We start from the raw sequence: 14,171 nt of genomic DNA, 5'->3' as shown, positions 1-14,171 counted from the left end.
CAACCTTGAAACAAAACAACCAATCATAATCAGTGTTATTACTCACAAAGTGAAGGTTTCGTTGTATTTGGGAGCCCAACTGTTGTTCTTCGACTTGGTGGCGTACTTCCTCTTCTTATCGCTGAGATGGGGGCCGATGATATACACCTCCACAAATGGCCGGAATATTCCCTGCGTCTGCCACCTCAGGTCATTGGCAGCCACAACTGAGACAGAGAGAGAGGAAGGAGAGTGGGAAGGTGTGAGAGAGAGAGAGAGAGAGAGAGAGAGAGAGAGAGAGAGAGAGAGAGAGAGAGAGAGAGAGAGAGAGAGAGATTCATGTGGAGGAAATGTGTGAAAATGTGGAGCGGTGAGAAAAAGTGAACAGAGAATGATGAAGAAGAAAATACTGGCTCTCCCTCAGGTCTCATATTCAGTTGCTTGTCAAAATAGACATTTACATACTATAATAAGACTTTTTAATGATTTTTTTATGACATACTGTACTATGACTTTTTAAGCAACACTTTTATGACATACTATAATACGACTTTTATGACTTTTTTTGACATACTATACTATGACTTTTTAATGACATTTTTATCACATGCTATAATACGGCATTTTTATGGCATATTATACTATGACTTTTTTTGAGACATTTTCATGACATACTATACTACAACATTTTTTACAACTATTTTATGAGATTTTTATGGCAGATTGTTCTATAATGTAATTGAGACATTTGAATGGCATACTTCAGTATGCATTTTCCTTTACCTTTCACTGTGACCTTGTGCTCTCCAGTGTTGGGATGAGTGAAAATCTCCACATGGATGGACACCTCTCCCACGGCATCGTCCACACCAGAGCCTGAGAGGACCGGCAGAGAGAGGGGATCGTTAACTCCTTTAAACGTGGAAACATGGACTCTTGGTGCTCCTATCACAGACCAAACACTCACACAAACCACTGGGCCCGAATTAATCCTCCTCATTTTGAAAGGTTACAGACCAATTCCATTTCAAATTTCTAAAGAGAACATTGAAATGGATTTGACTGTAACCTTTTGGATATTACACAGAATATTGACTGGGCAAACAGGTCCATATACTAAACCAATCACTGTGTAACAGGAGGGCTTAAAATGAGGCATCGTGATCTGCTTGTGCATATGTTGTGGTCTGGAAGTGGACAATCAGACAGAGCTGCTATGAGTGGGCATATCTTTTTAATATAGGTAGTAATACCATTCTCTGTAATGCAGGACAACTATAATACATTAACTCATGGAATACATTCTGCCTTACAATTCAGCAATTGAGAGGTAATAATTTGGATTCAGTGAGGACAGTAATTTGTGCCCACTCATAGACGCAAGTTGTCTGTTAGGATGCAGGGTGGTTAGTAAGAGGCTGAGAAGAAGACAGGAGAGAAGCTGGAGAAGGTCAACTGAAAGTGTGGTACCCCCGACATAGATCAGGTCAAGACATGCTCAGATGGATCTAGACAGGTGGACACACCCATTCCTTGGTAAAGACTTTTACCCAAGCATGGCAAGAGGAGGGACAAGAAAGGGAAAGGACTTTACGGAGAGAGAAGCAGCTCAGCCTCTCTGATCTGATAGTGAAGGACGGCACTACTGATACCCAACCCTCTCAGTAAAGCTGTGTGAAGAGAGTCTCAATGACTCAAATTCAAGTCAAGGTCCACATCCATACTTCTCGAACTCCATTAAACTAATGTTGTCATTACGTTTCTCCACAGTGTCGTTTCCATCTACCCTATACATTGGACATTATTGCATGACTGCGAGACCTCGAAGTGAAATTTAAGCAAGAATAGTTGAATGCAGTACTGGTTGTAAAGCCCTATGACGCAAATATGTGATTTGTGATTTTTGGCTAATCTAATGGTCTCAAATTGTACTTACAATAATCTTGTTAATTTAACTAGGATAGCAAATGATTAACACAAAATACCAAATAAATTTGTTTTGGTTCAATAGAACTTCTAGCTGTAAGCTGTATTTTAGAGTATAGAAGACAGTGATGGCTCCACTCAGGCACCGACTCTTTTGTCTGGGAGGGAGATGATGGACACATCTTTCCTCAGTGTCTGTGTGTGTGTGTGTGTTGTTTTGTGCTGCATGTGAACAAGTGGTTGAGATCCACATACAACTCCAGAAGGATACGGCGACAGATGGACATACATTTTCAGTGTTTTAATTAATGTCTTCACTTTGTCAACGGTAGCTTTGTAGCGACAACCAGCAGCCTGTTTGTGTGTTTTCAACCAGCCGCCCACGAAACAAGGTGTCCGTGGGAGTTAGACGGCAGAGTGTTCCTGGCATGCAGCTCTCCAGGGAGCATTATGGGATTGTTGGTCTCGCTGCCAACAGGACCAAAGAGAGCAGCAGTCATCCATCTGGCCTGGTCTACTCTATGGAGGTCTTCCATAAAAGATGAGAAACAAACTTTGCTGGCTGGGAGGCAGGAAGATGTTGCCAAGAAAACGCAGGCTTTTCTTCTTCAATCGGTGCATATTTTTCTACCATATTGAAAGGTTTAACGAGAAGAGACATTAAATCTCAAACTTGTACTGTGGATAGCGTCGAAACACCTTGACCTTTAATTATTTCTATTACAAATAATGTAGATCATAGCCTGCAGTATGCAAGTAGCACAGTCATCACTGATCAGCAGCATGCGAGTTAATAAGAATAAAGTCTACTGAGCCTCGATCAGTCATCCTGCTCTAATCGTCAACTCTAATACGGTTGGAAATTGTTCTTTCCAGTGAAAGCCACTTGCTTGGCAGGAAGTTAATTTGCATCCTTGTTACAGTCAAGAGCATCCAGCAGCTGGCGGGCAGGCTGAAGACACACTATGGGACTGTGATAATGAATACCTAACTGTGAAATGTAACCACGAACGAAAACTTCATGCTGAAATATAAATACCAATGAGTGGATAGCGCTGAAATATTTCACTTTGAAAACCATCTGTCTAAATTTGTGTGGCGTCTTTGATATTTCCAGAAGGTCATTTAAAGTTGTGCAATAAAAAAAAACTAAATTTAAAGATTCTTTTACAGATCACAAATTCTAATAGAAAATCCAATCGTCAAAATAAGAGCTGACTTGCTTAAATTCATAACTTTTGACTCTAAAAAGTCAACAAAAAAAAAAAATCAAGTAGCTCATTCTGAATTGGTAAAATTGAGAAGTCGCAATGGAATAGACTTCAGGCCAATCAGGTTGTGTTCTGTCAGTCATGTGATCAAAGATAGAGGAGCTCAGATATGCCACTGAAAACCCGTGAATGACTTGAATTTGTGAAAAAGAAAAGTTTTTGAAATTGCAAAATGAAATGACCTACTGGAAATTTCAGATGGGACAATTTGGACCACATAAAATCAATGCTGTCCAATCAGTTTTTTTTTTTTTTGTTCCGACATGAAGCATTTGGTTTCGTGCTTATACTGCTTCTATACATTTCTCCTTGGCTTCTGTCCATAGACCACTGTTGTTCATCAAGAGGACAGTCAGTGTGCTGGAGCTTGTGCAGCATCAAATGAAGTCATCCTGTGTAAGTGCTTGTGAGCAAGTGTCACATCTTTGGATACTAATCTAGAGTGACAGAAATCAGACTACCTGACCTGAGCTGTTTCTGATTGGCTCAATCTGTGGAGGAGGAGGGGGGGGGGGGGGGGGGGGGGGGGAGTTGAGCACCCTCTCTCATCACTGCTGTAGGGCGAGCCGCGCTGCACGTGGGAGCTATGTGTGTGTTTGAATGTGTCAGTCTCTGTATTTCTGTGTGATGATAGAGCAGGCGAGGACAGGGAGCCCTCCCAGACAAAACTGAACAGCCATCATCGTTCTACGTAATCATTCTAGTCTTCTTCTTCAGCGTCTTTCACTTCAAACACAGTGGCAGGGGTGGTGACGTGGGGGGGAGGATTTCCTCTCTGTCTTCCTCGCCGGAGACAGACAATACACTGTGCTTCTGCTTCAACAACCTTAAAGACAGTCTCACTCAGTCACATTGGCTCTGCTCAGTCACTCGCTCTTCCTCTCGTTCGTACACACACACACACACACACACACACACACACACACACACACACACACACACACACACACACACACACACACACACACACACACACACACACACACACACACACACACACACACACACACACACACACACACACACACACACACACCTCGGGCTTCTCTGGGTGACATCATGCTGGATCAGGATTCCTCCACACTTTAATGCATTTCTATTCTTTTTGTCTGATGTCAGCACATCATGCTTTAGTGTCTGTTCATACAGACAGTCCATGGCGTATGTATTCAGTGCAGTTCCGTACATACAGACATCAGTGTGTACATTACATGCATGAATGCATAAAGTCTATGTTGTTATAGTTGCGGTGGGCATGTATGCGTATGTGTGTGCAAAAAGGCAGAGATAGAAAAGGATGTTCAATCTGTGCATTGCATTTGTTTGTTGGGATGAGTTTGAGCAGGCAGGGGAGTTTGCAGGGGAGTTTTGGGATGCACATGGGGTGGGGTGGAGGGTGGAGGGAGTTGGGCTTTGGTCTGGAGGCTTTCCGGTAGTCCTGGATGTCTCAGGCCCTGAGCCTGAATGCCACATACCCTTGTCTGGGTAAACATCCTCACTAGTGGTGAACCTCACCCCCTTCCCGCCGAACACTGGCCCACAGACGGGGCAGAAGGAGGAGGTAGACAGAGAAAGGAGAAACACGTAGAAATATGAAGTTTACAGAGTAGAAAAACAGACCAACATTTATAAGTCTTGTCCCTAAAGATGGGAGAGATCCTGATCGATACATTGTTATTTTAATCAAATCAGCTTGTTGTAATTCTTCAGATCTGCTGTGAAATCCTGCAACATGTCAAACCACACACAGATCTTCTGCTGCAAACCGGACCTAGGTATGCTCCAAAAACAACAACATGGCATTTTTGCTAATTAAATTCTAAATGATCATGGCATTTCTACCAGCGGCGCCCAGGGACAGCGTGTCAGCCATCAGCGCTTCCACAAAGATGATGGCTGTTATGAAGCCATCTGACGGTAGGACGGAGGCTGAGCAACAGAATCAAAGAGCGAGAGAAAAGAGGGGGCGGGCATTTATTTTTTCATTGCAAATAGCTGTCAGATCATGTAAAGAATAGTCTGTGTGTTTCCCGAGGCTGGCTTCCAGGAGACTCCGAATTTCAGAGCAGAGAGAAAATATATTATGCAGCTAAAGCCTCGACTTCATGCTCTACAAAGCATGGGAGACACTTTCAGGATATAGAGCTCAACATTTGGGAAACCCTAATATCAACAGAGGAGTGGGAGACACCGAGAAGGGTGGCTCCTCTGAGAGGGGAGAGTAGAAACAGAGATATGCTGATCTCAATAACAGAATGAAGTAGCGTTAGACATTAACTTCACACTTGGAAAATGAAGGTATACTGATAATGAAGAGAATCAAAGATCTCCCAAAGACAATTATTCTACCTTGTGCATTCTGTGACTGGACAAAAGTGCGAATGAGTTTGTCTGTCGCCTGCGTGTAGAGGGACAGGGCGTAGTGGAGAGACAGGAGGTCAGGACTCTTCTCCAGGAAAGTCTTCTTCAGACCCACACCACCAGCATGGAAATATTGCTAACACACACAAAGACAGGCAGACAAAGTAGAAGACAGCTGTTAACCTTTTTAGCCCGAGGGGAGACCATTTGGGCTTCTCGGGCTCAGAACCCCTCAAACTCAAATGCGGAAAATAGCATGATTATTAGCCAGTAGCATGTATGTGGCTAATTTTTTTTTTCGATGAAAGAGCAACGTATGGACAACAACATCATATAAGTCACTTCTGACACTGCATTTTCGCTCAGAGACCTCAAAAACGGCTCAGGGCTTAAAAGGTTAACTTACTTATTCGCTGCAAAAGATTCTTTAAGAAAGAAATGAAGGCACTTTACTTCTTAAAGGATTCAAAATGTTTACACAATAATTTAGAGCTGCAACGATTAATCTATTGATAATAATAACTATAACTTATATAGCACTTTTATGAAAACAATGTCACCAATGCAAAACCCAAAAGAAACAATAAAATAGGAATAAAAGTCTTTATGTCACCAGCTACAACCAATCACACCACCAAACAGAGGTACAATTAAGAACAGGTCAAAACTTAAAGGTGGATAGGGAGTGATTCACAAAAAAGCCTGTTTGTGTTTTAGAAAAGATCTAAAAGATTAAACTAATTTTGGCAAACCTAATCTACTCAGGCAGTTTGTTCTAAAGTACAGTTGGTTATTCTGTTTGTCGATTGACAGGAAATGATTCAAAAACTATTTTGATAGTTGATTAATCCTTATTTTTCAAGCAAAAATGCTAACGTTAACGGATCTAGGCTCTAAAGTGTGAGAATAAGCTCCTTTTTCTTGTATTATAGCAAAATTACAAGTCTTAGGTTTTGGACTGTTTGTTGGTCAAAACAAGACATTTTGTAGGCTCAAGGAAATTGTGATGGGCATTTTTCTCATGTCTTATAGTCAAATGATACATTTAGAAAAGTTGTGGAATACTTGTTAAAACGTTAATCCTGCTTGTAAACTTTAAAAGTGATGATGGTTTCTGTCTCTGTAGAATGAGTTGCTACAAATTGTGGATCCACCACCAACAGCTTGCATTAATTAAATATGTACATAATCTCTGGCATGTTACAGGGCCTCTCTCCAGCTCCACATCCTCTGAATCATTTCTGTGCCCCTGCTCTGCGGATGTTCCAGTTATCTTATACAAGAGATGCTTTTGGAATGAAATGTCCATTTTAAATATGTCTTATTTCTCTTTTCTTAACCATGTCAAAGGTACAGTAAACTTAAAATCCAGTGTAGCTTAATAGGTGTTAATTATAGAACTTAGAAAATGTTCTCTCTTTACCTACTTTAAAAAAAATGATTACGTCCCAGTTCAATCTCTGAGTTCTAAGCCTGTCTGGTACATTTTTTTCCACAGGTAAAAACAGCTCCAGAAAGGGAACAATATTCAAATATGACTTTTAAAACCAAAGGGTTTACTGTAATGTCCACTAGCCATACCTGTTTATTGTCAAACATTTAAGGTGGCTCCTGACGGTGAAAGACATTTAGCGAAGTGTTTTACCTTGATGGTGTCCAGGGCCAGCTCTATCACAGCACACTGCTTAGGGCTGAGTGCTTTGGCCTCCTCTCGAACCATGTGCTCCTGAAGACGACAACAATAGAAGCACAGACCAAAATGATGCGCCCGTCTGTTCATATCACGTGTCTCGTTTTTCTTGGCAATTAAGAGTCTTGATCTGAAGCACTGGTGTCAGGCCCAGAGCATAACGGTGTAAAAACATATTGTACCTTCAGCTTGGACAGCTGTCCCAGCTCCTTGGCAGCGTTAAAGATGAGCTGAGTGCCCTGGAGAAGACAGCAGGACAGATGGAAGAACGGTAGAGAGGAGTATTGTTATTATCGGGACAATGCGGGGCAGCAGTAAACGGCTTAGTGTCACACAGAGGACAGCAACGTTTCCGACACACATTCACAAACAGTCATTCTAAGCCGCTTTATAGATATTAGGTGCTTTTTCCTTCAAGGGCTGTTATCACACTTATCTGTGTTTTATTCATTCCAGAACATTACACTCTGCTGAACAAATCAACACACACACACACACACACACACACACACACACACACTGAGACATGTCAGTACAAAGAGAAGGGAAAGTGGCTAAGCTCGTAGTTAGGGCAAGAAAGAAGACACACTTGTGCACTCATGTACGCACAAGTGCACACACACACACGTGCACACACACACACATGTAGCAGCTATGCAGTTGCACTGTGGGGTACGCAGGTATTTACTGGATGTCCAGCCTTATGCAATACTCTGGTGCGCGAATATATCACTAAGTGCTACTGACTGCACTTTTAATCCTATCCTTGGTTCCAGCCTTAGGCACGAAATAAGCTTTTGTTATATACTGTATGGGGCTAGAGACTGGAAATAATCTTACAAGCAACAGCACAATAATGTTAGAAACAAAACGTTATAGATTAATTAAACTGGAAAAATTAAACTAGTGTGCACTATTGAAACTGTGATGTGTCTATTCATTTAAACTGTATTTACTTTAGATTCAGTCAGGCAAGCGAAGCCTGACAGGGTCATGTGAGAGAAATCCAGCCACTCTCCACTGCTACACTATGTTAAATCTACAGAAAATAAGGTAGATAGTTGAGCATTTTATTTCATGGGGCTACTGTGATGAAAATAGTTATGTTATGCCAAATATTCTCACCCTACGAGCACATTTATGCTGCTAAAATGCACCATAAACTGCAGGTCAAAGTGCCAAACTTCACTTCCAGAATGAGGCTCGTAAAGCTCAGCCGCTTTGACTTGCAATGCAACTTGCAGCTGAACCACGGCATATTTCTTGTTCTGTGTTGCAGAAATGAACAAAACAGCTAATAGTTTTTGAACTCCAAGTGAAATTAAGTGACGATTGACCTCCTTGACTGGCTGTTTGTGGTGCGTTTGAGCCGCAAATATCTGCATGTAGATTTGAGTGTATAACCTACGGTTTGGCTGGGAGTGCAGGCAGCTACTGCTACAGCATTTCTCACAGCATATGAACAGCACCATAGAGGACCGTTGTGCAAAAACAAAAGTGAAAAATCAATATTTCCACTGCTTTGTTTGACTGGCGAGCTGAGGGAGATAGACGGAGACACGTAGAGAAGACAAGGAGAGAGACAAGACACATTGATCTAAAGGGGTTTAGTCCTTACATCACTGTGAGACGCATTCTTCAGTCTCCCCTGGAAAGAGAGCATGTGGTTAATACTTCAAGCAGTGGCCAGTCCCTGCAGTCTGACTTCACTCTCATTGGCTACATGAGAATAAGCCTTTTAAGTGCAAACGTGCAAAATGTTGAAAAAAAAAAAATGAGCATACTCGTCACTGCTGTAGATGTCACCTCCCTTCAGTTAGCTAATAAGCTTTACCGCCAAACCAACAAAATCAGACAACAGATTGCCGGTTGGCAGAGCAAGAAGAGCATACATGCTGACAGGAGTAAATGCATGCTGATAAAACAGAACATTTTGTCCACATTTATTTGCCTTCTTATGCAGATTTAGATGAGAAGATATCTGTGCTAGCACAGAACTAGAGCTTATATTAGCATACAGACAGGAAACAAGGGGAAACAACTAGCTTGGCTTTATCCACTCCCATCTCTCAGCTCACAAATAAACACATTATGTCTTGTTTGTTTAATCCTTACACAAACGGAGTGTAAAAGTGACAGGATGTGATTTTACGTGTGCTGCAACTGTGTCAAGGCTCTATTTAGGCAGTGCGCCCCGCTGCTGCTGCCGCCAAGAAATAGTTAGTGCACGTAACTCTCAATCCACAATAGTTAATTTAAACGTTCGGGTTTGTGTACAGAAAAAACTAATCAGATATAACATGTTAATTGGTGAGCATTAGAGGTGCTGGTAGTCGGATTTTTGAACTGGAGAAAGCCCGGCTAGCTGTTTCCCCTCCACTACCAGTCTTTAAATTAAGCTAATTAACTCCTGGCGCTCGCTCTATACTGAAATCACAGATATGATAATCTCAAACTTAAGAACTTGAACTTAAAAAGATTTAAACTCAAACAATCTTCGTATCTAACTTTTGACAAGAAAGCAAATAAGTGTAGTTCCCCAAAAGTCAAACTATCCCTTTAAAAGAAGATCAGATAAAACTCAGAAGATTCAATACATTACGGCTCTATGTGATAACTCCTTATTTGTGGAGTTCCTTTTTACTGAAGTTAAGGAACTGAATACTTCCTTCACCACTGGTTACACTTGAAGGTTAACAATAAATAAGAGCTGCAGATTACGTTTACCAAGAAACACACATCGATTCTGTTCATTAAAAAACACATCACTTCCTGTGCAGCACTGCACTACACCATGGAAAAGACGAGTCAAAGACATTAAGAGTCAAACTGATAAAGTCTCGTTAGAAAAGTCGTTCTGTGCATCAAGACCAGTGACACAATACCAGCATCACAATCATCATGGTAACAACAGAACATAAAATCAAACCAGGACAGACCAACACGACAGGTCTGCAGAGACATAAAGTACAGTGCTGTACAGTATACTGAGTGAAGACTGCAGTGTTGAAATAGATCAGATGCAAGCAACAAACCCACAGTGGGCGGTGGAGGGGGACACAGTTCAAACAGGTGGGAAAGGTGGGGACAGTGGAGGGAGGGAGAGGGGCGTGGGGTGGGGGTGGGGGTGGGTCAGGACACCAGATACCAAGCCACCGAGAGATCAGAGTCACCCCACCAGAGTCCCAGTATAAGGAAACAATGCATGAGAAGAAACAAGGCAACACCAGGCGCAAGAGAGGAGTACCACTTCCTGTTTTAAGGAGAGTGTTCGGGAAGAAGAGACAGCAGAAGAGGGGGGCACTGATTGGTGGAGACTTTTGAAAGGGTTGTGGGACCTATCAGAACCAGTCAGGAATGCACCATGCTTCTGTCTTCTCGAAAGAGAGACAGTGTTGGAGGAGAGGAGAAGAAGAAGAAGGTGAAGAGAAGAGGAGGGTGAAGTAGGAAAGTAGGAGAAGAAGAGGAGGAAAAAGAGAAGAAGAAGAGAACAGAAAGAAGAGAAGGTGAAAAAGAAGGAGAAGAAGAAGGAGGAGAAAAAGAACAAGAAGAACAAGAAGAAGAAAAAGAGAACAAGAAGAGACAGATTGGGACAGATCTGAGAGGTGAGAAGGGAGAGGGTGTGATGTGGGGTTAAAAAACAGGGGAAGATCGCAGCCACATATAGCAAAGAACCAACCACCGTGGACGGACAGACAGACACACACTCAGGAGTGCTGTACTTACAATCATCTGTGGAGGGAGAGCGGTGGGAGCAGGATGTAATAGTAATCACAACAACAACCAGAGAGAAGGGTCAGTCAAGCTGCAAAGAGCCCCACATCAATAAAAAAATAAAATACAAGTTTGGGCCTGAGGGCTGGAAGGACGTGGACCAATTGTCATGTCTAAAGCCTGGACTATGTACAGGTAGAGAAGTGAGAGAGGCCAGTGGTTAAGTAACTTTACTCCTATGAAATTTCTTAGAATAGAGCAAATAAGTGTTTTAGCTTTTAACAGCAACTTCACTTGCAAAAATAGCCATTCTAGAGAGGATCATGTGGTATTTGCACACATGCAGAACTCACTATCTTCTCCTGTTTTTGTTCCGCCCTCTTTTCCCTAATTGGATTAACTCAATTGGACAGGGGCTAACTGCAGACCGATGGCTACTGAGGCTGAACCAGTTGTGTTGATAACTGGCTAGCACAGAACATGGTAACCAAAGATTAATTATCACCTTATTAAAAGTGATATGAGGCTCTTTAGTTCATAACCAAACACAAATAAGAACACATATATCCAAAACAAAAGAAAACAAGAGGCTGCTTTCCAAAATGTATGATTCCTTTTTTTTTTTGGAAGTGGGCCAGATCCTTTGGGCAAATATTTTCTGCCACTTTGTTATGAGTTACTCATAAATCAGAAATCTCTCCAGATAATTGCTGGCTGACATACTGGAGAGCAGCCATGAGCTGGTGTAAGAATGATATGGTGCACTCCTTTTCTCTTTTCAGCTTTTTTTTTTTTCTTGAAAGGGAAGGGTCTCATCTTGGTTGTTTGGATGAATGAAGGCACTGGGGGCGATGCTAAATATAATGTGTGGATAGAATGCCATATAGAAATTGATCTTTTATAAGAGGGCCATCTTGAATCGCAACACACGCACAAAATGTCTGCCTTTGTATTGCCTTTCCATATTCTCCACCTCCTCCTCCTCCTCCTCCTTCTTCTTTTGATGCCGCCTCAGCAGTTGGAGGTGTGTGTAAGTGTGTATCCGTGCATGTGTGTTACATGTATTGCCGTGATCATCATAAGATCTTGTATTCGTATATCTCTGTAGCAACATCCACACTTGCATATATGTGTATATTTATCCACAGCAGGCACAGTCAGCATCGAGTGCCAACGTGTGCAGCTTAGCATCATTATTGTGTGTATTTGTACGGCTGTACGCCTCTGAATGCGTGTTCATACGTCTGTGCACTCTCACCGTTTGGTCTGTGAGCGGCGGCAGAACGATGGTCTTCTCCATGGTGTTCATCACCAGCTTCCACAGCTCCTTCAACACACGTTTCAGCACGGTCTTCTCACAGATCTTAGCAAACAAAGTCAAGCTGGCAGGAGGTGGGGGAGACAGAAGACAGGAAGGAGTGGTGATTAATAAGCAGCAGAAAGGAGGCAAGCGCTTTTTTTCCATGGAGAAAAGAAATGATGATCAAGAACAAAGAACAAAAAAAAAGGGTTGTATACAACCAAAAAGTCTTTTAGGGAATTTCTTTTCTGCTTCTACTCACCTAGAGTCAGGCATGCTCACGGATGCCTTTTGTAGTCAATCTTATGTCTCGGTGAGCAGTTTCAGTGATAATATTAGTTTGGCACAATCCATAACATGACTATGGAATCAAGTAGGAATTTCTCTCAAAAGTAGCGAAACTACATAAAAATAACAAACTTGTGTGTGTGGATTGCTGTTATAACTCCTCCTGGGCTGCAACTTAGCTTCACCGACATCTACAGCTTCACCTAAACTATGATGACCATTCAACATACTTTCAAATTGCATTCAGAGACAAAAACAAGCATCTATGAGTTTCTAGGTAAAAAATAATGAAATGCTCTCAAAGCTGAACTATCCCCTTCAGAGGACTCCACTAAAATGGCCTCACTTGCTGTCCAGGAACTCCATGATGGGCTGCAGGACGTTGTCAGCATCCTGGGCAACGCTGCTGGCATTTCCCACATTTGAGGTTCCCTTCACCTGAGCCAAGATGTCTCCCATCTGCTTCACGTTCTCCTCTATGTGAGGCTGGAAACTACAGGGGAGAAGCAGAAGAGGCTTTTAACAAAGTCTGCACTGTGTCTGTCGGTCTGTCTGAATATACATCACCTTAATGTGATCTTATGTAAGAATGACTTTGTGTGCGGGTGTGTTTCTACCTGACAGAAAAGATCCTGCTGAGATCATCCATGACATTGTTGAGCTTAATCTGCAGGTCTTTCAGGATGTCGCTGGCCTCCACACACAGCTAAAGTACGCACATGGAAACACACACACAGAACTGGTTGGAGTGACTGGGCAGTAGGGTGGGCAGTAATAATGACAAAGCACATTTGGATTAAAGCTTGGGATTGTGATCCCAATGCCGTTATATAGTTTCAGTTCTTTGAGAACATTTCGCCTTGTTTTCTTTGCAAACTCCAGCTAAATTTCGGTGATATTTTCAGAGATGGAGAGAAACTGTGGCAAATAGTTTGGCCTTTTGCGAACTGTTAGGCTAAACTGTTGCTAATAGTTTAGCCTTCTCAAACCTTAGCCAGGAGCAGAAGGCTAAACTATAAGCAACTTTTTCAGTTAATCAATTTTGTCAGACACTCTTTTTGATAAGTCCGACTTGAGGCACCAAAGGGACATACAAGCGCATCTGTATAACAGCCAATAGGAAGGCCCTTTCTCTGAACTGACCTGTGATTGGCCAAAGTCTACCATCACAATCTAGATTTTCTTATACCTGAAAGAAGGGCCAAGAGGAGTAGGTATAGTTTTCTCCCCGAGGCATACTGAATCACAGTATGCTGAAAGGTTATGACGACATTTTTGCCCATTTGATGCCAAAAATAAACTGCAAGTCCCAGCTTTAAGAAGCTTGTACTAGGCAACTGTAACCAAATACTAACATACGCACACAACTAAGCTGGTGAATAATACCGGTTGGGAGTTGAAACTCGAGACAGGACCAAGAAAAGAGAATCACTCACATCTTTTCCACCCATGGCTTCAAACATCTTCTCCAGCTGAACTCTCAGCTGCTGGATGTTGTTGATCAGGATGCAGGGCTGAGGATAGAAAGACGAATGGATCAGCCTTCTTATTGGTATAGGATTCAAAGAAACCTTTCTTACAGCAACCATGAATATACTCTAATGTATTTTTTGATTAGAATTGACAGAGCTGAGTCCACTTT

General features: G+C 42.0%; 1 protein-coding gene across 1 annotated transcript in view; it reads right to left on the bottom strand.

The window, feature by feature from the left end:
* Window positions 1–14,171, bottom strand: part of unc13a (unc-13 homolog A (C. elegans)) — a 46,108-nt gene that overhangs the window by 3,467 nt on the left and 28,470 nt on the right. Inside the window, exons 33-42 of the mRNA XM_076087687.1 lie at window positions 13,966–14,043; window positions 13,147–13,235; window positions 12,876–13,022; window positions 12,200–12,323; window positions 8,846–8,875; window positions 7,410–7,466; window positions 7,183–7,263; window positions 5,526–5,673; window positions 763–855; window positions 47–206 (exon numbers count right to left, since the gene is read on the bottom strand). Coding sequence (XP_075943802.1) covers window positions 47–206; window positions 763–855; window positions 5,526–5,673; window positions 7,183–7,263; window positions 7,410–7,466; window positions 8,846–8,875; window positions 12,200–12,323; window positions 12,876–13,022; window positions 13,147–13,235; window positions 13,966–14,043 — 1,007 coding nt within the window. The remainder of the gene's footprint in view (window positions 1–46; window positions 207–762; window positions 856–5,525; window positions 5,674–7,182; window positions 7,264–7,409; window positions 7,467–8,845; window positions 8,876–12,199; window positions 12,324–12,875; window positions 13,023–13,146; window positions 13,236–13,965; window positions 14,044–14,171) is intronic.

This window comes from Anarhichas minor, unplaced genomic scaffold (assembly GCF_050575085.1).
Source record: "Anarhichas minor isolate MPS153535 unplaced genomic scaffold, ASM5057508v1 ptg000010l, whole genome shotgun sequence".
NCBI classification, from domain to species: Eukaryota; Metazoa; Chordata; class Actinopteri; order Perciformes; family Anarhichadidae; genus Anarhichas; species Anarhichas minor.
This window is presented reverse-complemented; position numbering and strand designations above follow the sequence as displayed.